This window comes from Salmo salar, chromosome ssa27 (assembly GCF_905237065.1).
Source record: "Salmo salar chromosome ssa27, Ssal_v3.1, whole genome shotgun sequence".
Taxonomy (NCBI): Eukaryota; Metazoa; Chordata; class Actinopteri; order Salmoniformes; family Salmonidae; genus Salmo; species Salmo salar.
The window spans coordinates 2,095,220-2,122,998 of record NC_059468.1 but is presented as its reverse complement, the minus strand read 5'-3'; the positions used below and the strand labels follow the sequence as shown (position 1 = coordinate 2,122,998).

The 27,779-nt window shown below is 44.3% G+C and overlaps 1 protein-coding gene across 1 annotated transcript; it reads left to right on the top strand.

The window, feature by feature from the left end:
- Positions 1-301: 301 nt before the first annotated feature.
- Positions 302-27,685, top strand: LOC106588194 (adhesion G protein-coupled receptor B1). The gene is made up of 30 exons (XM_014176942.2): positions 302-737; positions 5,095-6,004; positions 6,894-7,043; positions 7,180-7,278; positions 7,488-7,658; positions 7,934-8,098; positions 9,947-10,111; positions 10,271-10,435; positions 10,588-10,689; positions 10,837-10,943; positions 11,254-11,448; positions 11,633-11,701; positions 13,359-13,467; positions 14,364-14,507; positions 14,764-14,833; positions 15,128-15,230; positions 15,581-15,624; positions 18,038-18,164; positions 21,535-21,638; positions 21,757-21,859; positions 22,009-22,159; positions 22,445-22,514; positions 22,639-22,705; positions 22,909-23,166; positions 23,285-23,383; positions 23,506-23,542; positions 23,842-24,506; positions 24,750-24,857; positions 25,198-25,248; positions 25,614-27,685. Exons 2-30 carry the CDS (start codon positions 5,287-5,289, stop codon positions 25,809-25,811), a joined length of 4,614 nt encoding a protein of 1,537 aa, XP_014032417.2. The 5' UTR covers positions 302-737; positions 5,095-5,286; the 3' UTR covers positions 25,812-27,685.
- Positions 27,686-27,779: the final 94 nt, after the last annotated feature.

The window sequence follows — 27,779 nt, the reverse complement described above, 5'->3', positions numbered from 1 at the left end:
TATGTCTACTGTAAACTATGTAGACAACAGCTCCCCTTTTCGGTGCCCATGCTCATGCGTCCATCTCTGCGTAGATTACTGATTACATCGTCTTTCTCTCTCCCTTTCCTGTCCCTTCCGCCCTCCCTCTACACACTCATACGCACACATACATACTTCTCCCCCGCGCTCCCCCCACCTTCACGCTGGCTCATTCACTTCCATGTGTTATCCACGCGGAGATTCCGACTCAGAGCAGGGGGGGCGGGGTAGGATAAATACTACTGAGAAGAGGCCACAAGGCACACTGAGACTGAAACCCACTTGCAGTGCAAGAACCACAAGCAGGACTCCGAAGCCGGGAGTAAAAGTACCAACAATATATTGGAGCTCGTAAAGGAAAGACAAGAACACATATTCTGCTTTCAGGACTTTTTGGAGCTCCAATATACAATCAATTCGAAATGTGGCTATAGTCAGTTTATCTGGATATAGCAACCAAGAAAAGTTGGTAGTACACTCTTTGGAGTTTGGTCAGAGTCGTTTTATTTGACATTTGCTTGTGGAAGTGGAAACTGCTCTAGAACAGTCGGGTCTGGACTTGCCATTTACAGTTTCTGCTGTCGCCCCATGCTGAACGTTTTGGCCCGAACATTCTTCGATGACAACATGAAGACTTCGAAAGTTGCTTCCTGAATCCAGCTCGAGGAATTGTGGACCTTTGGATGGAGAGTGTGCACTAATAGAACGTTCTTAAGGTACGGTAGTAGCCTATTTATTCTATTGGTTGATTCCTTTTACGTGTTTTGTTGCTTTGACAGTTCAATCTTGTGCTTGGTCGACAGTGCTTGGTGAAATAGTTTGTATTCCATGTACATGTTTATTTTTGTCTTGATGTGTTTACATGGAAGCTTATGTGAGGAAACCTGCTAGACTTTGGGAGAGTTGAGGTACTGGAATGTCAGCATCAGTTTAGTCAGTGCAGCGCCGGGCGTATTGAGACTCAGTCGCTGTACATGGTGCAGAACAAAAACCTGACTCGGTCGCTGTCCATGGTGCTGAACAAGGAAAGTCGGGTTCAGTCTAAAGCTCTGTCAGTCTTTCCGTTTGTCTGCCATCGTCTTATTGGTGCAATATTGTGACTTCAGAACACATTATTGCAGCAACCTGCACATTGGATTCATGATTAGCCCTACGACAACACGGCACAACATGAGGAGCTTTATGCATGTGAAACAAGCATGCAAATGAAAATCATTTCAACAGGTCTTACACGTATTGCTCCATGTCCTTTAAAGGTATTTTGTAGGAGCCAGGAACTATCATTCCACCTTGTGAATAGCCGTCCAGATCCATTTGGGCAGCTCGGTTCTGAACGGTATATGTTGCATTATATAATCCCAAAAGATCTTCCACATATCAATGATATCTTGCAATTACTTTACCCTTGGAGATACTGTATCAACTTGATGACTCCATTGTACGTTTTCACTCAGCCGGGCAATATTTCTCAATGTCCCTGCGCACCACATTTCATTTCACATAGTGTTACTTTACAGACATGGACACCGACAGAAGTCATAAGAAACCGTGTGCAACGAGCTTGTCAATTGGAAGTGATTTTGATGACAGTGATGAAGTTGTATCATGTTTATTATGAATGTCAGACATAAACATTTGTGCCGTGGGAGTGGTGATATATTGTCACATGGGAAAGCAGCAGAAAGGTACATTCATCAACAGGTTGCTCTACCAAGGTTTCTCAGTGGTGGTTCCTTTTAAAGGTTCAATATGTCCAACTGTCATGGTCATACCCTGCTGAACTCTGATCAATCTCGGGAATTTGATTTGAGTTAATAGGTTCTTATCAGACATTATCATTTGATAATGCAGCATTTGCTATTGCTTGAATAAAGACTAGCACACAGTGTATAGCAAGGATTTCATGGTTACCATTTCAGTTTTTGTTTATTCAATGACTATGAAACTAGAAAAAGACTTCATAATCATCAAACAGTGTCTACTGGCTTTGATGACCTTCCTAATGCATGATGTCAGTGCATGTTGTTTTGGCATGACTCAGCGTTCATGTAATGCTTTGGAACTTAAGACACATAGAAGACCTGTTTTCAAATCAAGATGTTAATTTGCTAACTGGCTGCCTGCTGGCATTGTACAGCATTCACCTCCAAAAGTGCATTTGGAAAACACACACACACACACGTTTGCCACAGAAACTGAACTGACTCTCACCATAGGTCTCCAAAACAAAGGGGGACTTTTAGATGCAGTAATGCTTTATAATGTGAATAATGAAGATACATGTCTTGAAGTGCTAAAAACAAGTCAGCTCTCATAGAAAGACACAGAGGGGGTACACTTGGATGGAAACAGGCATATTTGAAGGTTGCCAGAAGCTTAGTGACATTTAGTGTGGGAGAGAGCCTTTCTAGTGGGTCTAAGAGATCATGTAGTCCTGGGCGGTGTTGATTATCCTCATCAGCGCCCTTTTTCTTGTGGTGTCACATGAATTTGTAAAACGAGAGTCAAACGGCCACAGAGTTTAAGGATGGCGCCCTGCATGTGCCTGCCTTGGCTTGCACATGGCACGCAATTGAAAAGATACAGCGTGAGCCATTTCATTAACTTGATGGCACCGAGAGCAAAGGCTTTTTGCTTCCTTCAAGTTTTTACTTTTGTCATGAAAGTCAGCAGAAAGAGAGCAATCTTACAGAGAAAGGAAAAATGGGGACAGGAAGTAAAACTGACCTTCCCTCCCACGTTCCGCTCACCATTCCCCCACTCCTCCCCTAGGGCTTCTATCACAGATGGTTCAGTTGCAGCTTGCTTTCTCTTATCTTTCCCTTCTTCAACCTCTGCATAAAAAGATACAAAGTGATAGAAGATTTGGGGATTTGTTGGCCACCTGCGGCAGCTGTGTCCTTCATTTGCTGCATGTTATCTTTTCAGAAGAACCAAGGAGATGTCCCTGTGTTAAAACAGCTCATATACAGATTACATGCAGTGCAGAGCTGAGCAAATAACAATGTATTGTCTGTGTGGCTATATACTATGACTAGAACCTGTTTAGAGTAGTCAGGGCTTGATAGCCACAGGTAAATACACTGTCAACAGATCTATGATTGCCTTCAAAACAGACACATACAAAGGGTAATGGTTTCTATGGCAGCAATAGAACTCCCAACACCCCCCCCCCACACACACACACACCTGCACACACACCCTTACTTTCTCACAGCGCTCCATTTTCATTAGTCATGCAAACAAATGGCCCTTCTGCCTTAAAGCACTTCTTCTATCTCTGCAGATCTCCTGTGAAGTCTTGAATCATTGTACAACTTCAACATGTTGTACACAGTCCTAAGTGCGCATCCCCAGAGAGAAACAGGAGTGTTTTCCACTGGGCTGTTAGTGCTGTTGGATACACGGTGTTATGCAAAGCACATCATCATCTCTGATGAAAAGTGGCACTTGAAAACTGTGCATCACAGCACAAACAGAGAGCACCTAATGGTAATTTAGCCCTTTCCCGTCTTCTCAATTTTACAACAATATGCAGCCAAAAATGTATAACAGCTGTTTCCATAACTACCAACTGCTTACGCCTAGGTTGCCTGCTTTTGCAGCAATGTTGTCAGCAGCAAGATAGAGCGAGAGAAGGGGAGCAGAGAGGGACTGTAAATGTGACAGCCGGACATTTTTCCTTTCTCTCCTCAGTTTTCGCCTCACTAGAAGCCCATTCATGGAGCTTCCGGCTGGTATCTGGGAGGCAGAGGGAGGAGAGAGAGCGAGAGACATACTCCCACACAAAGCATAGGTCTCCCTCAGAGGGAGGGTAATCGAAAGGAGGCTTTTGCAGAGCGAGACGGACAGGGAAAGGAATGATAGGGTCTAGCTTTGAAGGATGCAGGTGCACCACTACTGAGAAAACAAGGGGAGGAGGAGGCCTTGCTGAAGTTTTGCAAGCATTTCAAGTTTTTTGGTATATCATTCTTCACCTGGTTATACCTCTTGTTCCTCAACACACCCAATAACATAGCCAAGACTTTGAGCCCCCTTAGAGACTTACTTATAATATTTGAATATTCATGAATTACTCAGCATCATTTGGTGGATTAATCATGTTTCAGGGCTTCTTTGGGCGTTTAATCTCTAGCACAGGAAGACTGGGCTGCCATAGTGACACATGGCAGGAAGAATAGCCTTACGCTGCATGCATGAGAAAGTTGTTGCTGAGCAACAGTCTTCTTCTCTCCTTATTCCCTCCTAAGCCCCCAAAACGCCCCAAACCCAGGTCGCCATAACACCTAGACATTGTGCAAACTCATCAAATATAAGGTGCCACATGAAGAGTCCAGCACAGGGACATTGATCTTGTGTGCTCTTTGCTGCTGGGCCAGATATGGTTATTCATATACGTGACTTGACAGATACATATGTAGGATCTTAATTGGAGCCAGTTTGCTACAGAAGGAAAATAACATTGCAGCAACAGGAAATGTGAATTATTATGTGGAGAGTATAAGTGACTCTAAGCGTTGTCTGTGGTTCCCAATGGCAACGCGCTGGCACAGACGTCAGCCTGACGCACACTGTTTAGCGTTTAGTGGCACATTCTCGTGTGTGGGAGGAAACAGTTAGAGAGAGGGAGAGATTGAGAGAGAGAGCAGAGGCTAGCCCGCTGCAAAGGACTGTAATTGCAGGTCCACACACTGTTATTATACTCTGGACCCTCAGTTAATTTGTTCACTGGAGAGATCTGATGCTGAACAGAAATGCACAGTAATGCTAATCACAGGCTCAATACTCAAGTGGGGATAAATGTAATCAGAGGGCTGGGATTTTTTTTCATTTCACCTTTATTTATACAGGTATGTCAATTAAGTAAATGAAGACCAAATATGTATTAACAATGACAACATGTGCAGGTTGCAATGTGTATAATCATCATATGAAAATCAAATATTAGTTAGTTCTGAAAAATTCCTGAATTCACCATTGGTCCGAGGTTCGTATTGGTAGGTGCCGATCAGAGAATTGTTACACTTAGTGACCTGTCATGTTTCGTTTTTTTGTCTCCCCTTTATCCAACAGACACATCATTGACACATGACTGTCTGTCTGTCCCACTGAAGCCTCTGAGCCCCATCCAATTCCTCAGAGACTAAATCAACAAGGTCCAAGAAACTGAAGTCACATCACAACAAATTGCATAAATAGAGGAGAGAGAAAAGAGTGAAATCAATTTTGTGTCCCCTCGAAACATCCTCTCAAAGCGACCACACAATGACGTGGTCACTTCCCCAGTCCGGGCCCTTAGGGGCCCTTTTGGCCCTCCTTTTCCTCGGTTTGACTTCCAGCGTCCCTTCCGGCCCGGCCTCTGATACCTGCGCCACCCTGGAGCAGAGCCGCTTCTTCGGACTGTTCTCTTCGACCGCCAACCTGCCCTCCACACCGTGCTCCTGGACCCTGCAGAACCCAGACCCTCGCCGCTACACCGTCTACATGAAGATCACCAAGCCCACCGACTCCTGCCTGCCCCGCCAGGTCAAGACATTCCAGTTCGACTCCTTCATCGAGACCTCTCGCACCTACCTGGGTATGGAGAGCTTTGATGAAGTCGTCAGATTGTGCGACGCTTCAACATCTGTAACCTACCTGGAGTCCAGCAAGCAGTTCCTGCAGCTCCGCAAGGTGGCGCCAAGACACGGCCTGGAGATTGTGGAGGGAGAGAGCAGCGGTGAGTTCAAGGCCGAGTTCCTGGTGGTGGGCAAGAGGAACCCCAGTATGCCAGCCTGTCAGAAGCTGTGCCAGTGGCTGGAGAATTGCTTGTCCACCAGCACCCATCTCAACCCCTGCGGCATCATGAACACCCCCTGCCAGTGCTGGGAGACCCCCGTCAGGAAGCCCGGCGGCTGCTACCGTGGAGGCGTCTACCTGGAGAAGTGCATCCCAACCCCCCGAGACACTGGACGTGACATTGTACGCGACGCCGAGATCATAAGTGAGTAGAGTTACCATCATTTAATCTGTTTATTGTGTTATGCTCAATGTCCATGACTCCACATGTTTGTTTTTAAGAGTGTAGAGTCTAGACTAGATCTCTGTCTGGCTGATTGGAGACACGTTCCCTTGGAAGCACAATCTCCTCAAGCTGATTCCAACTCATCAACCCTACCTCACTCTCCATGTGGTTGAGATGCCCCCCCTCCCCCCTTTGCTGATATAGAGAATGTGGGGTTCTGATGAAGATGTGCTTTTTGCTCCCCCAGTATCATAAGGCGTAAATGAGCTGTGTTTATTAAGAGACTGTGGGGCTCCATAAGGGCTAAATGGTCAGATAGCTCCCGCTGCACGTGTTAGCTCGCCTTTTTGTTTTCTTGGATGGCAGACATGTTTACTGGCTCTTTGCTGAGGGATTGAGGGATGCGAGAGATACACACACAGCGTACATAAAGCCCTCACAGTTAGCTTGCGCAGGAAATCGAAGCCAAGCACTTGCAGTAACCGTAGCAACGCGCCAGCCTTGCACACCATGCTTTCCAGGGTGCTGGAAAGCAAACAATCATTTCAAATTATTTTTTTTAATCTGGTATGGCTTCTCACAAAGAGCTGTCCTTGTGCATTTCTCAGCTCCCTGACATGCACACTAATTACCCGTTTCCGTTTTTTACATTGAAATCCTTAAGAAAACTTTACCTGAATAATCAATTTACATTCTTACTGAACTGTAGCAATTTCAATATGTCCGTTTCTGCGCTGTAGAATGAGTTCAGGTCCTTCAGACTATTGACTCCACATCTACGAACCAGTGTCATCCTCAGTAATTATGTCTCTGGACTTGTGTGTCATATATCATGTATGCAATGTGCCTCTTCTCTTCTCTCCCGCAGAGGGCTGGAGTGGGTGGGGCCGCTGGTCTGAGTGCAGTATGGAGTGCGGGGGTGGAGTCCAGGTGCGCAGCCGAGCCTGTCAGCCAGAGGATAGTGTGTGTGAAGGCGTGGTCGAAGAGGGGCGGGCCTGCAACCCTCAGCCCTGCATTGGTGAGTCTACCTGTCAATCTAGCTGTCCGTCTGTTTTCTTGTCAGCCTGTAATGCCCAACCTACTGTCTGTCTTTGTGCTGATCTGTTTGGAAGCAGCTTGAGTTTCAGCTCACTAACCATCCTTTACCTCCACAGGTCAAGTGCGCAGCCGTAGCCAAGCCCTGGCTTCCATCGTAGGCCTGAAAAGAGACAACGCTGATGTTCCTATCACTGGACTTGTGGCCCCTCAAACAGGTGAGACTTAAATTCTAGGAGAAAAAAATCCAGTTTTAGGAATAGTTGGAGAGGTGTTTACAATTGCATAATAACCAGTATAATATTGTCAAATTTAAGATACCGGTAGACCATTTGCAGTATTCGATGTATAGCTTAGATCTACCATATAACAAGTGTTATGGCCGCCAGACCTTCAGCGCTGACTCTTTGACCCCTGACCTTTGTAGTGGACGCTGCTGCGGTTGCAGATGAGTGGTCCCCCTGGAGTGTGTGTTCAGTGAGCTGTGGAGAGGGCTGGCAGGCCCGCACCCGTTTCTGTGTTACATCCTCCTACAGCACCCAATGCACCGGCCCCCTCCGCGAGAACCGCCCCTGCAACAACACCATGGTCTGCCCCGGTAAGTGGTGGCTCATTTCCTGGGGCGTGTTTAGGGTGGTGTTTATTGTGTGCATGTGTGTGTGCTCCTCTAGATAGGTTGGCAACTATGGTAAAGATCACAACTCCACCTAGTGGATAGCTCATGAAATTGTCCCCTCCCTGAACAGTCAACACCCAAAGACACTACAACTCGGTTACTTACAATGAATTCATATTTATTTTGCGGGCAAATAAACCATAACTGTAAAAATGTATGTTTGGTGACATGGGCTGAATTTTTCCGCTTGTTTTCAGTTGATGGAGCTTGGGACGAGTGGTCCCCATGGAGCCTGTGCTCGTCCACCTGCGGCCGTGGTTACCGTGACCGCACCCGCACCTGCAAGCAGCCCCAGAATGGAGGAGAACCCTGCAAGGGACCCATCAAACAGACTAAGTTCTGCAACATCGCAGTCTGCCCAGGTTAGCCTTATTACTTACTTAATTATGATGTGTGCCATTTAGCAGACTATTTTATCCAAAGCAACTTACAACAAGTGAGTGCATACATTTAAGTATACGTGACCCTAGCAGGAATTGTTCTCACAACCCTAGCGCCATGTTCTTACCAACTCAGCCACACAGGACCACTTACTTACTCATCTTAATGAGCATATCTTTGTCAATGGGTTAGCCTTAAACATCCTCACTGACCCCTGTGGGAAGAACTCTGACTGACTAAGATACTTTCACTTTCAAGGCTTCTCTCTTCCCTCCTTCCTTTCTACCCATCCTACCCTTTCTGACTATTGGTGGTTATCTGGGGAGTCAAATATTAGTTTGGCATCACAACTGACGTACTGTATCTGCAGAACAAATGCCTGCAGGGCTTAGTCATGGGCTGTACAGGCAGTGAGTAATATACTCCTCACTCACACACACACACACAAACATGTCGGAGCTTCAGTTCTCTCTCTGTTGATACATACACACCGCCCACTGACAGTGAGGTGGGTTAGTCCTCTTCTCTCTCACCTACGTACATAAATATTTAGTCCGTCTGGTACTTAGATGTTTTTGTAGATATTACAACAATGGCTTTTAATTTGCAATTCCTTTATTCCCTTAGCAAATAACTGATTTTCTGAGTTGGTTCATTTAATGTGCCAGGCCATGTAGTTTTATACTGCGGACAGCTGATGGCAATATGCTCCACCAAAAGATGGCCGCTGTAAATGACTATCATAACTTTGGGAAAATCTCATTTTTAAAGGGAATATATATTTCACCTGAAATTGAAGGGGTTTTGAGGACAAATCATCTTTAATAGTCTATTCGACCCAATAAGAAAACACTTACTTTGGCTTCCAAAATAAATATTTGGGAATAGCCAGGAAATCTAAAATGTCATTAACCTTTTTTGTCTCTTTATCCATTATTATGATTTATTTCATTTCTGACAAATTGTCTTTCCCTTTGGAAAACTGTTATCTTAGAAATGAAGTTCAGGAAATTCAAATATTACTTTAATTTACTTTTTCAAACTGCCTGTCATGTATTTTCATCAGGCCAATTTTCCTCCTTGCCTAACCAAGAATAGACAAAGAGGACAGTGCTTAGAGCAGAATTAAAAGTAAAGTGTTGCACTGAATCAAGTCCCCCATCCATTCCCGTTAGAACAAAATAAAAAAAGGTTCCTGCTCACCCGTGTAGGCTGAAGGGCTAACTTAATGAGGTGGAACTCTGTGAGCGATGGAATCCGATGTCCTCCAGAGACTCCTGAATTAGGCCTGCCACCCTGTGTTGGGAAACATTGACTGCGTCCTAAATGGCACCCTGTTCCCTATATAGTGCATTACTTTTGACCAGGGCCCATAGGATAGCTATAGGGCTTTGGTAAAAAGTTGTGCACTATTTAGGGAATAGGGTGCCATTTGGGACGCATGTATTAGAAAAATAGGCCCATCATCTTTCTTCCTATATAATACATTGTAGTAGGCCTATGTTGACCTGCATTGAGCGAGCAGCCATTTTTCTCCCTTAAAATACACTACACTTGATCAGGCTCTTATGCGCAAACAACTGGTGGTTTTGTGAGTCGTTTGAGGAAGGCAATTGGCATGGGAGCCTTTTAGAGTTAAAGACACCTGCAGTGGTGCATGAAGGACAAAACAGAACAAAACAGAACAGAGTTTGGGCCTTCACTGCTACTCAGTCTCAAAGTAGGACATGTTAAAATGTTATTAGCATCTTTGTGCCATGATGATTACTATAATGGCCCGAGGTTTGATGGTGTCCCAATTCTCCATCTTCCTCTCTGGTTCCCTCTAGTGGACGGTGCCTGGAACGAATGGTCTGGTTGGACCACCTGCTCCACCTCTTGCTCCAATGGCACCAAGCAGAGGACACGTGAATGCAACGGACCGTCCTACGGAGGTTCGGAGTGCCGTGGTGACTGGCGTGAGACCAATAACTGTTTCCTGAAAGATTGCCCAGGTAGATAGCTTGCAACACCAAGTTTGAAACGGAAACCTCTTTTGTCATAATAACTCTTCAAGTAACCAGTTTCAGGGGTAGTCTATGGGTGAAAGGCCACTGCCTACTGGTCAGTCTGTTCAGGGTCAAGGGGTAACATTGTGTTTTGTCTCTCTCTAGTTGATGGACGCTGGTTATCATGGAGCTCATGGGGAAGCTGCAGTAAGACCTGTGGTGGAGGAAGCCAGCAGAGACAGAGGATGTGTGAAGGACCTTACTTCAGTGGAGAGACTTGCCCTGGAGAGAGAGGAGAGCTGAGACGCTGCAACGAGAAAAGATGCCCAGGTCAGTGAGTCAAAACAAACATGGCTGATATACAATTCAGTGGTTCAACACAAAACAGTAGTATTCAAATACAACTTGACCAGAGAAAACCGATAAATACTTTGATTCAATGCACCAAAATATGTAACCAAGTCTCCGTCTCTTCTTTTCAGAACCCCATGAGATCTGTCAGGAGGAGACCGATGGTGATGTTGTGTGGAAGAGAACCCCAGCAGGAGATATGGCTGCAGTGACCTGCCCTACAGACTCCACCGGTACAGTACATTAACACATGGAGCACATTATTTTTTATAATACATACATCTACTTCACTTGAATATACATGTACTTCACATGTTTAAGTAATGTAATCCTCCCTGTGTAAGATCATGCTGACCTCCAGTACTCCGTTGTATACACAGGCATGGTCTTGCGCCGATGCACCCTTGGCGCTGTAGGCCTTGCTTATTGGGAGAACCCGACCCATATCAAGTGCATCTCCAAGAACTACCAGGACATTTCCTTGTTGGTAAGTTGACTACGCCAGAAAGGAGTGTCTTGAGATGTATCCTCCAACAAACCTGCTAGTTATGATCATCTGTTGTTGGATCACACAATTAGTAGTCAAACCTCGCAACTTTGTAGACGTTGCCCTTAAAGTCATAAATACAAACCCTTAGAGATGGGGCTCATTACAATGATGGATACCTAATATGATGATAGTTCAAAACACATCTCCACAGCCTATGATTTCCCAGCGGTGTGCTCAAGCTACCAGTACACCAACTAGAGTATCAATGGCCTAGTGTGACCTCTCTACTTACCCTCCCTTCCCATAGGCCCAGCATGGTGTTGATAAGGCTCAGAAGGGCCTGATGGCTGATGGGATTTCTGAGGTGATCTCCCGACTGAGGGCCACCTCTGATGAGGGGACCAAGTACAGCGGAGACCTGTTGTCCATCATGGATGTGCTCAGGAACACCACTGAGATCTACAAGGGAGTCGGATACAGCCTGAGCAATGCTGATGTGGAGGTCAGTCAGAAATACTGTGTTGCTTTTGAATTAAGCATTGAAAATAAAATTGTAATGTGTATTGTCACTCACACAGAGTAAGCTATTCATCTTTGCCATGTGTATGCCCTCACACTCCTCCAGCAAAGTATGATTTGGGCTTTATCAAGTCTAACACCTATCGCTCATATCTCCTTCTCTACAGAACTATGCCCAGACAATCAGCAACTTACTGAAGGAGGAACATCATGACAAATGGGAGGAGGCACAGCTGGTGAGTGACAAGGTCTGACAGCAGTGTATTTATGCAATGCAACATATGAATAGGTGTGAGTGGATGTTTGTATGACTGTGTAACTGAGAAAAAGAGTGGAGGAGAACTTTTTTCTTCCTTTGTCAGGTTTTTGCAACTGTGTGAGGGATGGAGTGGAGGAGAAAGTTTGGTCTGTGTTGTTGTCACTGTTGTTAGTGTGAGAGCGAATGGGGGGAAAGTTTGGTCTGTGTTGTTGTCACTGTTGTAAGTGTGAGAGCGAATGGGGGGAAAGTTTGGTCTGTGTTGTTGTAAGTGTGAGAGAGAATGGGGGGAAAGTTTGGTCTGTGTTGTTGTAAGTGTGAGAGAGAATGGGGGGAAAGTGGTAGCTGGTGGTACCTCATTATCACCCCCCCCCTCAAAAAAAAACATTCAGTTCCCTACTAAAGAATAGACACCATAGGAAGAGCAGGACACTCAGAAACATTTTTGAATATTGATTAAAAAGGAATAGAACATGAGTCATATCAATCCGCAAGCCCTTGACTACCCTCACACCATCCTATACTGAAGATAGTGTTAGGAGCAGGTTTCCCATAAACAAGGATAGCACACCACCATACTATTTAACTCATGTGTGTCTCACATGAACCATTACGAATAAGGGATAAGTAGAAATCCATGGAACTTGTTTTTAGCATCTTATGCTCTGAATCAGACGTGCCTCTCATGAATTTGAATGAATCCTCTTGCCGTTTTTATCTCATATTTATCATAACATTTTGCAATATGTTGATTTTGATACTTGAAAGATGAAAACCCTGTTCAAGTTAACTGTGGCCCCCAGCCTCGTGGATAGGATTACGCAGGTTGTTATCTACATGGCTAGTGAAAGGTAATACATATATTAGTATGGATAACTCAAGTCACTAATCAAAAGGGCCAAATTTCAGGGAACAAAAATGTGCATGTCAAATTGAAGATGAACTGATTATGAACTAGCAGTGTTTCAGTCAGGAGAGAGTTAACGCTCGGGGCAGAGAGAAAGAGCGAGGCAGGCAGGGAGAATCTCAACGCCCACTCTCCAATCTGTGCATCTCCATACCAACCCACAGACCACGGGTGTTGTCAAGAAGGGACACATACACAGACACTGTACATTGTGCAATATGTATCACACAGATGTACACACACCTTTCGCCCACATTGCAATTGTTCTGCGTCAGAGAGACGTAAGAGCCCTCCCTCCCTTCCACAGCAGCCTGCTGCCTGATGCCCATGTATGGCCCTCCGGAAGTTAGGAGGCTCCGCTGTGGATGATAGTGCTTTTCACTGCTCAGGGACATTAGTATTGTAAAAGAATGAAATGAAGTATGAAAGGCATTACATATACAGTGCGGTATAAGGCCTATACATTCATTGTTTCTCTGTATGCACAGCTTAGATAAACAATGCTAATACCCTCTATGAAAAACGAATAGTGTCCCAGCCGGCAAAACTGGCGTTGTAATATTGACGCAATTTCAACCAGATATCAACCAGTTCTGGTTGTAATGACGTTAACTCAACCAACTTCAAACAATCCCTGGATGTTTAGGATTTCTTTTATATTCATTTACGGTCTCCCCTCCTCCCTTATTCCTTCTCTCTCTCTCCCTCCCTCCACCGGTCTCTCCTCTAGATGGGCACTAACATCAAGGAGTTCTTGCAGCTCGTCGAGGACTTTGTGGACATGATCGGTATGCAGATGAAGGACTTCCAAGACATTTATGAAGTCACAGAGAATTTAGGTGAGCTACAAATTTTCCCTGCCAGCTGTTCTCTGCTCTTACCCCCAAGATAATTATGATTTGTCTTTGCCTTTATCCAGCCACAGAGTGCATCAATCTTAATCATGTCACTAGAGAAGTTCTAGATTAGTGGGAAAAATGCAACTGTTATCACTATGACATTTTGGCAGGCCCATTAGTAGCTATCCATCTTTAAGATAGCACAGAACCATAGCATTGAAATATGTAAAAAAAAATCTAATCAACAAAACAAATGCACATGCTTCGAAGATAGTAAAAAGTAGAAAACAAGTGTAGAATAACAGTGAAATGCTTACTTACGGGTCCCTTTCCAACAATATAGATTTAAAGATTTTAAAATGTATATATAGAAATAGTGACACAAGGAATAAATACAAAGTGAATAACGAATAAAAAGTAAAGATACAAATAACATGGCTATATACAGGGTGCACCGAGTCGATGTGCAGGGGTACGAGGTAATGTTTAGCTGGACGCAAAGATGCAAAGCTTAACCCCATCCTGCAAGTTACCAAATATGTGGGAAGAAGCTAGTAGCAGATTGGGTTTTACATAAACTCTCAGAAAAAACACACTGTCCAAACTGTAGAACTCACGCTTATTTTTCTCATTGCGTCAGCAATTTCTTGCCATGTCGTCTTGGCTATAGCAAAGGTGACATTCACAATCGCAGTTCACACAGGATTCAGCAGCAACTCCTCCAGACAGTTAAAGACGTGACGCATGAAGCCATAGCTGTCCTCCGCTTGTTCAGGGTTCAATGAATTGATTCTTCACTTACCAGACCCTAGCGGAGTCCATGTATCCTGTACACAACATGTATTCCAGGAACCCTCTTTGACACAACATCTTATATCTCCTTTTCTCCTCTCCAGTGTTGAGCATCCATAAGCGCCCCACAACCATGACCACCGACTTCACCTTCCCAGTGAAAGGATGGAGAGGCATGATGGACTGGGTCAGGACCTCAGAGGAGAAGATCACTGTCTCCCGTGACGCTCTGTCCATCGACCAGTCTGGTGAGAATGGCATACATACTGTAGTTAAAGAGTGTACATTCACAACCACGGACGCATACACAGCTAATCTGCATATATAAATGACGTGCATGTATTATTTGTTTAAGGAAACAGATAGAAGACAGTAAAACAAACAGTTCTACCAACTCAAAAAGTCTCAAAAGCTCTTGTCTGTTCCTGTTGACGTCTGCAATTTTCTTCTTTCCTAGTGAGACAGCGGAATAATGATAATAATTGTGGGTTTTGTCTGTTACAGAGGGCACCACTGCATTTGTGACCGGGATCATTCTCTACAGAAACCTCAGCTCTATCTTGTCCTTCCAAAGGTAGCATTTCTTACTGAATGACTGATACTGCTCACTTTTACAGTGCCTTCTAGATATACAGTACCTTGAGGAAGGTAGACTGTCCTCAATTGAAACCTAAATGGGGCTAGGACTCAGTGACTTACAGACATATGGTTACTCACGGTAAAAAACAACAATATGCAAATCATTTTAGGATTCCCCTGAAGTAGCCAGCCATTGATTGCCATTGAATCAACTACCGGAATTAAATCTACAGTACTTTTACAAAACTGTTCTTTATTTGACCAAATGTCCTGTCTCTTATCCCTTCAGTAACAGCACCGTCCTCAACTCCAAGGTAGTCACAGTTATGGTCAAGCCCACCCCAGGCCTGCTGTCCCCCCCAGTGGAAATCGAGTTCCCCCACCAACATAATGTAAGTTTCCCCTGGATAATGGCTCTTCAGAACTACAAGTTTTTAACAAGCATCCAACATTTGACATTTCCTGTACACTTGCAGTGCCACAAAAACTTTTTCAATCGTTTTGATCTTTAAACCACAAACTTCAGAGTTATATATTAAGTTGCATAAATAAACCTGCGCCATTATGGTAATGAGGAGTGGCGTGAAAGTTAGCGTGAAAGAAACGCGTGATGGTGGTTAGCACCATGCTGTTGCATCTCACACATATGGTGGTAGATGGAGGACTCCAACTGTGCTTCAATTGTGCACCATACGCATTTCCTTTTTCTTAGATCCTTACCCCGCCTCTTCTCTTTTTCCAGGACACCATAAATGAAACTTGCATCTCTTGGGATGAGAGTGAAACGTAAGTGGTGACTAATGTTGTTTACATCCCGTTTGTGTATTTCCATTCAAAATGTCCATATTTTCATCATTTTCTCAACCCATTTGGGGACAGTTGATTATTCCTGCCAGCTCAAAGATCCATTCACTCCTGCTTCTATCATTTTATATGACCATTCACCCTTTAGCTATATAAGTCACTGTGATGCAGTAGTGTTGCATCTCTTGTAATGTCAATCATCTCTACTAGCAGGGACAGAGCGTCAATAGACCATGTTGACATGACCCATCTCTCTGGGCTTTATTGGTAGCAGCCTCTCTCATCCCCAGAGCCCCCTGTGACACCTTTCACTGATCAACAAGTCATCTGGATCCATTCATACCACACTAACTAGAGAGGGACACAACACAGAGGCAACATTGATGTAAAGTTTCATTCTAATCATCCAAAGACAATGGCAACTCTTCTTCTCCCATCTCTCCCATTGTCATGGTGTCCTTTTAAAGGTTAACAGAGGTTAAAAGGAAGTGAAACATGAATGTTTAAAAAAAAATGTAGATGCATTTTAATGCATTATGAACACCCCCTGACATTCTGTTTACCCCCAGCTCTGGATCTATCACCGTGGGGCTTAGGGTGCATGCATCCTAAATAGCACTCTATTCCCTATAGAGCACACAAATTTTGACCAGAGCTCCATAGGGACTATTTTGGAGGCAGCCAGCCATACATTTACATTTAGATTTGTACACTTGTGGATCACAGATAAACACTGCAATGCATTCAACTGAGGCCCTATCCACATCCGAATCCCTTCCCACCTGAGAAAAGCAGCCCAAGTCGAAAGAGAGAACAAGAAAAAGAGGAAGAGGAGAAAATGTAATTAGCTCATACACTTTCAGAAGGGAGGGGGTACGTGCCTCCAGCTAAATTAGATTAATTTTGGACAGCGGATGTGATTAATGCCTAGATGGAGGGAGGAGAGGGGGGAATGGTAGAGGGAGAGAGGGAGAAGCCCTGGATCAGAGTTTGGGTCAATGTTTACTCTGTGGAGCAGCACTTGTTTGGTTTTGAGGCAGGCACATGGGGGAGATGCCATTATTCTACATGTCAATCCACGCCCAACTGTCTATGCTATGCTATAGACACACAGATTGAGGCCTAGCGCTAAGCTAGAATAGTCTAGACTAGAGTCAGTGTCCACCTCTCAGTGAGATGCTATTAGCATTAGATATTAGACATAAGACTCATTCCAAGCTAACCTACTCTGTCTGATCCCCATTCGAAGCTACACAGTCAGATATTTACAGTTAAACAAACCTTTCCGAGGAACAATGCCGCCTAGTCTACCCTCTACTTCACCTTACAACTTCTAAGGATTTTGTCACAGAATATATGTGATGCACTTGTGTATCATCCCTCATTCTTCCATGATGAGGAAAAGGGATTGATGCTGTCGGGAGATTGCTGATTACAATGTATTTTATTGGTCATTGTTGACAAGACTTTGCCCTTTGTCTCAATACCTAAAACTGGATATTCTTGGATGAAAATCCATAGTGGCCATCTTAACTGAGAGTTAACATCATACACCGTAGATATTCAAAAGGTTTAGAGAAGACCCTATGGCAGTCATATAGAGGGCATGTGGTGAAGTGATTCCCATGCCATAAGGCCATGCATGGTTTAGCAGAAGGGCACAAATGAAATCCATTCTCATCCACAGAAATCCACTCATATTTCTTATTTTACTCATACATTTGAGAAAGTCTGCTGGAGTATATTGACGATGGGCTTGTTGGGGTTCTCCAGTGTCCACCATCTCATATATACTACTGCTTCTGAAAGATAGTCAAAGAATATCAATTAGCCAGATCATTTTTTATGTTTTTGGTATAGCATTAGCAACAATAAAGTGTTCATCCCACAGCAGAGCCACCATTTCAGGTGTTAGAACTACAATTACAGAATGAGACATAGTCACTCATTATAACAAAACAGTTTTTCTTGTGAAAACAACAGGTTTATTCTTATATCATTGCAGTGTAATAAGAACTTAGATATGGATCAAACTCACACACATATCACATATCATATCAATCACGTATTAAAAATATACATTCTCATGGTAGAGTATAGCACTTGCAACACCAGGGTTGTGGGTTCGATTCCCACGGGGACCAGTATGAAAAATGTATGCACTCACTACTTATGCAAAATGACTAAAATGTAAAATGTACATTTCAAATAACATGAAAAACTGAAAGACCTGTGATTTGCTACTACAAATGTTCTGGGCATATTTTATGTGGTCTTATTATATTCTACAGTGACAGCTGTTTGGGATGTAGAGGATGATTTGAATCATTTCTCAGAAAAATGTTTCCTCACTCATACATAACCCGCTGTTCTCTTTCACTCTCGCCCTGTGCAGTTCTTCGCTGCTTGGATCTTGGTCTGCGCGTAGCTGCAGAGTGGTCGCAGTTGATTCATTCAGAACCAACTGCGTGTGTGACAGGCTCTCCACCTTCGCCATTTTAGCGCGTCTAAACCCTGATATGGTAAGTGATGCGTCTATTTACCATGGGTTTCTTTAATGTTAATATTCGTTTGTGTGTGTGTGTGATGATAGAATGAAATGTAAACATAGGCGTTGTTTTTCGAATGACTCGGTTTCGCGCTGCCAGCTTCCTCGTCTTTGTCTAGGTGCAGGTGCCATTGACCGTAGTTTTGATAGCCTGGTGATTTTAATGATCAGATAACTGTGCAACATGTTGATATCCGATAGAAATGGCATTCAATATGTATCAAAATAACTGTCGAATAATTGTGATAATAGGCCTAGTCGTTACATTTTAAAGATGGTTTTCAATACATTTTCTTAATCAAATATGTGGAAATGACATATGCCCGTGTCCGCATTAATAATCGTAGGCAATTCTGTGTAATTATTAACAATTGAATGAAATAGATAAAATCAAGTTGAAAAACATAATGCTAAATGTTTTCATTGTAGCCTACAAATAGAGTGAATAGCTAACGTTACAGGCATCACCTGAACAATGTGTATGGTATTCAGGCACTTAGGCTTATTAATCTTATCAGAATGTGTTCTACATATCAGAAATGTGTTTCCATTTGATCAAGTTTCTTAATTCATGCATTTGGGGTATTCAAATTCATAGGGAGTTGCATTTCATAGTTTTCACAGCATGCATTGACTTGGTGGAACATATACTTTGATTAGTGTATTCATTTTATCAATATGTATAGAGCTCTATTGCGCAAAGGCAATGTATAATTTACCCCGTTTAGATTGTGCCTCCATAGCGTTCACTCTCTAGTTGCCCTGGTAACGACTTCTGTGGTGCAAGCTCATCTCTGTGATTTTTGGTAACTGAGATATTGAGGAAGAACAACCCCCACCCCCTCCCCCTATACAAACCCCCAGGTCAGAGATAATGGTTTACCCATTTGTGCAGTGCTGGTGCTGAGTTTGCTGCAATGAACAAAACCACAGTGACAATCAACAGATGGGACTTGCTATTAAAATTCAGAGAAATGCATGTGTCTCTCAGATCGCTTTAATTGCGCATACGATTATCTTCCATTCCACTGCAAATATCACATACTTAACCATGGTGGGCACAGCAGAAGCATGTCTAAGCCTATACAAAAGCACAGCCAGTCAGTATGCTTGGACTGCATGATTCTGCTGTATCCAGCGGAAGATGCTGCCAATCTGAACATAAGAGATGCAATCTGGGCTTTGTTTGTCTCTAGACCTGTTGTCATCATTTGATTTGTCTCTGTTGTCAGTCTGGAAAAGAGAGAGGCAGCTACAGCGCCCCCTGTGTTTGTGAGACAACATCAAAAACCAGCCACCCCTACCCATCCCCATAGTCAACGGCCAGCTACGCCAATCATTTTGTCCCCCACGGGCTGCATCAAGTCTCTGAAAAAATGGCAAAGATGCTGGCCAATGAGAGGCACACCTCTGGTTGTGCATTGATGGTTCCACCCACCCCACCATCTTTTGTGTACTATAGACATTTTCAATACTGTCCCTCCGCCTGCCAGCTGTATGGGAGAGGAGAGAACAGACACGACACTGCAGTGTTTCAGCTCTCATTTGATAAGGTCTGCTTCCTGGACCCTGCACCAATGAGAACGTGTCTTGGACACATGGTCAAAGAGGCAGGAGTGGCCCACCTAGTTAGTCAGTGACGATAACCTTGACCAATGGACCCCGATTAGAGCTGTGCGCACTGGGTAATCAAGCCTTATCCCAAATGAAAATGCACACTTAATAGGCACCATAAATACTTTTTTGTTGTTGTCCTGATTCTAGGTTTAGGAGAACATGGGAACATTGGGATTCTGTCAAGGGCAAACTCAAGACAGGTTGAATTACAGTTTCATTCAGTAGCCCATGTCGAAAGGCTGCATCAACCCATATAGACAGATAGATAGGGAGGAATATAGTGAAGCTAGCATACTGCTGCCACTGTTATTTTTCTCCCTGGCATTAGCAAAAGGTAGAAGCAAAAGGCAGTTCAGCACACCCCTTCGCTGTCTGCCATCTGGTTTGGAAGCCTCTGATGTAGTTGGATAGATTTCGAAACAAATTTGCTGTGCTAATTTAGTATTTGGCTGCCTTAGGCGGTGTTTGCCAGCTGTGCAGAGATATGAGGTAGGTCCACACAGAGAGCAGATAGTGACAGAGACAGCCCTCCAAGGCACTGCATTCATCCCCATTTTAGCCTCTCAGACATTATCTGCAAGGCCAAAGCCTTAACCATTTTACCTTTCAACTTCAAAGTGACGTCCCAAGGATCCCAGATAGCCAATTTATTTTCTTCCTCAGCATTTAGCTCGCTTTATAAGTGGCACAATTCCTAACCCCTATCAAAATGCCTAGTTAGACTTACGCTTATGAAGAAGGCTTCCACCTTGGGACCCTGACCATGATTCGTCCGCGTCTCATCTGCACCACGGGGATGCAGATGAATCTAAGGTGTTCAATTAACTCAACCCCCACAAAAGATATCAAAGCAGGGGGACGGTAGGCGAGGCAATAAGCCCCAGCCAGTTAGCTGGTGGGTGCGGGTGGGGGGCACTGGCTCCCTCTCATCAGTATTGGTGCCCTCGTGGGCCCCACAGGTGAGTCAGCAACAGGGCTAACAGGGGCGCGACATCCTCTCCCGTGTGCCCGCCGCCGGGAGTTCAGTGTGCCAGGGCTGTCTGAGACAAAGGTGGGCACCTCCGATGGCTCTAGCAGTGCTCTAAGCTGCTGTCAGATTAATGCAGGGGATAACAGCCCACCTGTCCACTGCAGGGAGGGGTGAGAATATACTAGGCACACACACAGACACAGTAAAAATCCCCTCATAGGAAAACACAATAGCATATAAATCTATGCAGATATCATCTTGTAAGGATGGGTGGAGATACGTAGAAGGTTACTACTGCAGCTATAGCACCGCTGTCGCACCACAATGGCAGGAGAAAATAACAGCAAGCCACCACGCTGAAACACCCAGGATATTTCTCTCTCTCACCCTCTGCTTAGTAGCGGGAGATATATGTTCTGTATCCTTCTCGCCTCATTTGCTGGTTCAAAAGCTCTATGGGGAAACGCAGTGACCTCGGCCGAGTCTCTGGCTCGCCGCTTCATCTTTCTGACACATTCACCTTGGGGTCACCTTGCCTTAGCAGTGGCCTAATTGTGCCATTCAGTTGTCTGCCTACAGGGAGCCGTCTGCTGTTCCAGATAGCGCAGCAGAGAGCCTGCCCACAAGGCTCACTGCTAGTGTGTGTGTGTGTGTGTCGTTGTTCATATTCTGGTGTTAGCCTTTTTCATGTGGGTGTGTTTGCTGGTGTGCACCGTACTAAGGGAATGCGTTGTGTTGTCTTGTCTTCTCTCTACAGAACATGGATAAGACTCTGCTTCCCTCTGTGACACTCATCGTGGGCTGTGGAGTCTCCTCTCTCACCCTTCTGCTCCTCATCATCATCTATGTCTCCGTCTGGAAGTAAGTGCCCCCTGGAAGCAAAACCGCTATTAGACATTTCAGTAATATCATATGTTTTTGTGTGAGCAACACTCTTTGTCTTCCCCACCGTCCTCACTCTCTCCATTTCGTCCTCCAGGTATATCCGCTCGGAGCGCTCAGTGATCCTCATCAACTTCTGCCTCTCCATTATCTGCTCCAATGCCCTCATTCTGGTTGGACAAACCCAGGCTCGCAACAAGGTAGGGCACAATTCTAACCAATCCCCTCTCTTCTTTTTCTTATTTTCTATGGCTTAGACTGACTTCCTGCTTTGAGGCCTTGGGGATTAGCCGCACCACTGACACCGTTTTTCTCTCACTCTCTTTCTCTCTTTCCCTCCTTTCTTCAGGTGGTGTGTGGAGTGGTGGCCGCCCTCCTTCACTTCTTCTTCCTCTCATCTTTCTGCTGGGTGCTGACGGAAGCATGGCAGTCCTACATGGCTGTCACGGGCCGTCTGCGCAACCGCATCATCCGCAAGCGTTTCCTCTGCTTGGGCTGGGGTACGTGCCCTAATACATGGCTTTCTGTCTGTCTGTCACTGTGTCTGTATTTCTGTCCAGAGAAATATAATTGCTAGAAAGGGCATCCCCATTGAAAGAGTAGATAAAGTAATTATATTTGTATTAGTCTGTTGTCACTATCTATGTGTCTGTCGTTCCTTTTCCAGACTTCACCTAATTCCAACCATCTTTGGACATTCTAACTGCATGTTTTCCTCCATTTCTGCCATTTTGTCTTCTCGTTCAATCCTAACTCTGTTCCTTCTCTCCCCCTCTCTCTTATAGGACTCCCTGCTCTGGTGGTGGCTGTGTCTGTTGGATTTACCAAGGCTAAGGGATATGGCACCGTCAACTAGTACGTTGAACCTCAATCTGTCTCTTCCTCCTCACCTCTCTCTCTTTCTTCTACCTCTCTCTCTCTCTAACTCCCTTACCCTAGCTCATGTAATAATTGTTCTTGTTCTGTCTGTTCCCTGTAGCTGCTGGCTCTCTCTGGAGGGTGGACTCCTTTACTCGTTTGTTGGACCCGCTGCTGCTGTTGTTCTGGTATATATCCCTGTATATCTAATATATATATATTTTTTTAAATCTTCAAATACTTATTAATGAATGCTTTACCATGCATTCTCTTATGACATATAGTAGTTAAACCAATGGCTAACCATTGTTAAACATACTGTTAACCACAGTTAAACCCATTGCTCACTACAATTGTCTCACTCATTGTGTCTTTAACTTATTTTGAACAGGTGAACATGGTAATTGGTATCCTGGTCTTCAACAAACTGGTGTCCAAGGACGGCATCACCGATGTCAAACTGAAGGAGCGAGCGGGAGCGTCACTGTGGAGCTCCTGTGTGATTCTGCCTCTGCTGGCCCTCACCTGGATGTCCGCTGTCCTGGCCATGACCGACCGCCGCTCCGCTCTCTTCCAGATTCTCTTCGCTGTCTTTGACTCCCTGGAAGGGTTCATAATCGTCATGGTGCACTGCATCCTGCGTAGAGAGGTAAGCACAACGTTTTCAAGTATTATTTTCCTATCTTTTGGTTTGTATTGAAGGGTGTTCTGAAAGGGTACATCAGAATGTAGCTGACTGTTTGGTCATTTTGCCACCGTTCCAATAGGTCCAAGAGGCAGTGAAATGCAGAGTTGTTGACCGTAAGGACGATGGCAATGGAGATTCTGGCAGTTCCATCCAAAATAGCCACCACACCCAGCTCATGGTGAGTGTCTTTGGTTATGCTTATGTCTTGAATGAAATCATTATGAATGATTGAATCGTGTGTTTTCAATGTAAATGTGTTAAATAAATACTAAGAAAACCTTCTCTTTGTATTTTTTGCAGTCTGATTTCGAGAAGGATGCTGAATCCAACAGACCTGGTGAGCGTCTTTCCTTTCATTACCCCTCCTAACCATTTTTCCATTCACTTACTTAAATGCCCTTTCATTCCCGAAGGGCATAGGGCCTTTATTTGTCCATTTAGAATGAAGATATTTTAGAGGCATGTTGCTACTTAAGGAAAACATTTCAGCACAGCCTTTGATTATTTCTGAATCTATTATTTACATTTGACCATCCTTTCAATCAATGTGAATCAGCAGAAATGCCCAGCATGATTGTACTGTCAGTGCACTCTCTTACCTTTTTGCCCCCACCCCTTCCCTCCTCTCTATTCTAGGTGGTATGAACTCCTCCTGTGAGGAGAAGATGCCCCTCCCTCCTCAGCTACCCCTCCCCATGAGCTCCAACTTCCACACCCTGCCCTCCCACACCACCAAGGCCCACATGCAGGCCGTGCCCGAGTACTCCAGCCACACCCTCACCCTGAAGAGGGAGAAGAGCCGGCTGCATGGCGGCATGGACCCGTCCTCCTGCGGGAAACCCATTTATGTGTGCGACGGTGAGCTCTTCCAGCAGCTGGATGCCGACCTGGCGCGTGGCCAGGCCGAGGGGAGCTGCCCCGACGGTAGTGGCTACTTGCTCCTGCCCAACACCACCTCCACCCTTCGCAAGGCCAAAGAGGACACGTCCAAGTACAACATCAGCGTGGAGCAGCTTCCACAGACCAGGCTGGTTCATCTCAGTGGGCCCTTCGCTGAACCCCAGGCCGCCTTCGGACTCAAGACGCTACCGTCCGACCGGGTCAGCGTGTCCTACTCGGAGAGGGACTCTCCCATCCAGAACATCCACAACATGTCCAGCGAGTCTCACATCACCCACAGCAGCCTGGGAGACACCTTCGACTCCATGAACTCCATGATGTCCAAGAGCGAGACCATCTCCACACTGTCCATGAGCTCCCTGGAGAGACAGAAGTCCCGTTACGCTGAATTAGATTTCGAGGTATGCATCTTTTTGTAACCAACAAAAACAAATGCTGTATTATCATGTTAATAGCACATCTATAAACTTGTAATAAACATGTAATAACGTCAAAGAGCTACATTTAAGCAAACTCAAGTGCATGTTTGTATATTAACCAATAATCTAGATAGAATTCATCAGTAGCAAAATGAAATTTGTCTAAAATGGAGTTATTTTGTGTAATTTGCTGACCTACTATTCTTTTTCCCATGTGTCCTGTAGAAGATCATGCACACAAGGAAACGTCACCAGAACATGTTCCAGGACCTCAACAGGAAATTACATCACGCTGAGAAACAAGACAGAGAGTCCCCTGCTTCAGACAGCAAGGTAAAGGATCATATAGAAATCTATTTTACAGTGTACATAAAGATTCACATAGTTATTTTATTGAAGATAAATACAGTAGAAAATAAATGGGTAGTCGCTAGGCTAGACAATGTTAACCAAAAGAGTGAGAGACCATTCCGAGCCGAGGAACATCTTTAATCAGATTCATCATGCAGAAATGCTGAGTCTTTATTTACATAAGAGTATTGTTCTTGAAGAAAACTTGACCTCAGCAAACCACATTGACCTCAGCAAACCCCTTTGACCTCAGCTGTTAATTGCATTAACAGTCTTTTAAGACAATTACTTAAACTATGCATTTTTTTCTTATTCCTTACAGTCTGTGAGATGGAGTGTGTCCTCTGGAGGAAGTGACAAAACAAACCACAGCGTGAGTCCTATTACCCATACTGGTCTAACTTTCTGAATACACCTTTTAAGGCATTTTAAATAGGGCATACTCTGCATTGCAATGCACCACTAGCCCCCAGTATAAGAGGAACTGTTAATCCACATTACACAATTATATTAGGATTTTTAAGTTACCTTAAAGGTAGTTAGTTAATGGCCAGTCGATTGACAGTTGTTGGATTAAACAAGGAATACTACAATGAATGACCATCTGTCTGCCTATCAACCAGATTCACAATTTTCATATAAATATAGGTCCAGCTTTATTGCATTGAACGTACTGAATCCAATGTGGGTCTATTGATGATACCAATACTCATGGCCTTCCACTTTTCACCTCATCAGGACAAGCAGCAGCAACAGGTGGAGAGACCCTGGGATGGGGTCCAGAGGACGCAGCATTCGCCGCCTGCCTGGGTGCGGAAGGACCTGGAGCCCCTGGCCGTGTCGCCCCTGCATATGCAGCAGGTGGAGTGGGAGAAGGCTGGAGCCACCATCTCAATGGTCAGCCAGGACATCATTGACCTGCAGACGGAGGTCTGAGAGGATGAGCCTGAGATTGTTTCTTATAGTTCAACCTCGGTCACCTATTCTATTGGTTTGGGGGAGAAGAAGAGCCACGGATCCACATGGATAGAGGAGAGGAAGCCAAGAACGAACAAGTGAAGAGAGGTGGGGGAAGAGAGAGCTGAGAGAGTTCTGAACCCAGAATCCATGTCTACAAACCCTCAACAAAAGAAAGATGGAGAGATGAAAAGAGGGAGGCTATCGTGTTGTGTCGTCAAGATTTGTTTTCCAGCAAGGACATGATGAGCAACACTTGAGAAGCAGTGTGATATTGGCTGGCCTTTAGTGTCAGATAGTGACGGATGGTTCCAAGGACTGGTTCGGGTTCTGTTTGTGGTCTGACCACAGAGGTTTCCTTTAATCTTCCGACTGGGCTCAAGAGAGGTGTGGTCGACATGGTTAACATGCGGTCAACAGGCCACTTCGACTCGTTTTAAAACAGTGGGCTTCACTCTACCCTGGAGCTCTAACCAAACCGAACATTTGTACTTTTGTGTTTGCGGCCAAGGCATCTTCCAAGTTAGCTAGGACAAGGCAAGACGAGACAACTGGACTCCCATCAGACTTGGTGTCTGACTCAACGCTGTGGTTTATGGACACACCCTTTAATTCCTGTGTTGTAGCTGTTATTTTCTCGCTTCGCCTGGAAGTGCATCTAAAGAGCTTCAAAGACTCTTCCATCAGAACTCTCTTCTTGAGACCATGATGCCTACACTGGAGACAAGGCTTGATCATGTTTACAGAGCAGAACATTATTATTATCATGTTATTATATTATTATCATTATTACCTGTATTCTGTTTTATTGTTTTAGCATCGATCTCAGTTTTCATCTTACTATCCATGAATTTACAGTTTTTGTCACTGTACTCTACATATCATTATTTGATTTGAATTGGAAACCCAAAAGGACTGCATAGCATTCGGACAGTCAGCGTGTTGGTGGGAACCCTGGTTATGCCTGTGTTCTGCCTCCGCAGCACATGACAGGCACCTGGAAGAACATCAAGCTCTGTTACAGGAAGAGCAGTGTATTCTGGGAACTGCTGAGCGGCATCATTAGGAAGTGTTGGACAAAGACCATTAGATTCCCACCTCCAGTTCACAATAAACAAGAGCCCCGCTATTGGACCTCTTTTCCATCCTGCGACACACACAGCCTTGTAGAAAGAACTCTAGATCCCAGGACTATACGCTGTGAGGCACTTGCCAACGACATGACTTCACTTCCGCTGTGCCAGCTACTAAGGACTCCAACACAACATCCTTGTGTTTTAAAACCATCAGTGTGAAACTAGTGCAATATGATGGGCGCTTGATGCTCAAGCTGGACTGATATCAGAATTATAAGGCCAGTTTTTCTTAAGATGTTTCAATACTCTTTTATAACATGTTCCTCATATTTACAGAGCATACAGATACTTTGTTGTATAACAAATATGTATTAGTAATGAAACACATTAATTCAATAGAGGTTTGCTTGTGTTCCAAGTGAAAGCGCAAGACTACAAATTATTTGGAGGTCTGTGATTAGTAGATTATTCTAATTCTAAAAAGCAGATGTTATATAGAATTAATAATAGCCTATATGAATATATCTAAAAACAGTGCTTCAGGATAACTGTTTTGACTCCATACCTCACTGTGTGGAGTAACTGAACCTCATGTCTTCTGTAATAGTGTGTTTTTGATAATCGTGTCAATATTGCACTACAGTATGTGCCAAAAATATTTCCTGTCCCCTATTTCCTTCCTAGCCATAGTGCCCCCCTCTTGTTGTAAATGTATAGTTTTGAGAGCACAAGATGAATGTGATTTTTTTCGAATAAAATAAAAACATATCTATATTACTACATGTGAGCTGTCCTTGTTGGTACCTGAAATGATGTTGGCACTGGCATGGTCTTATTTACCTGAATAAAATCAATAATTTAGCTGGATCTG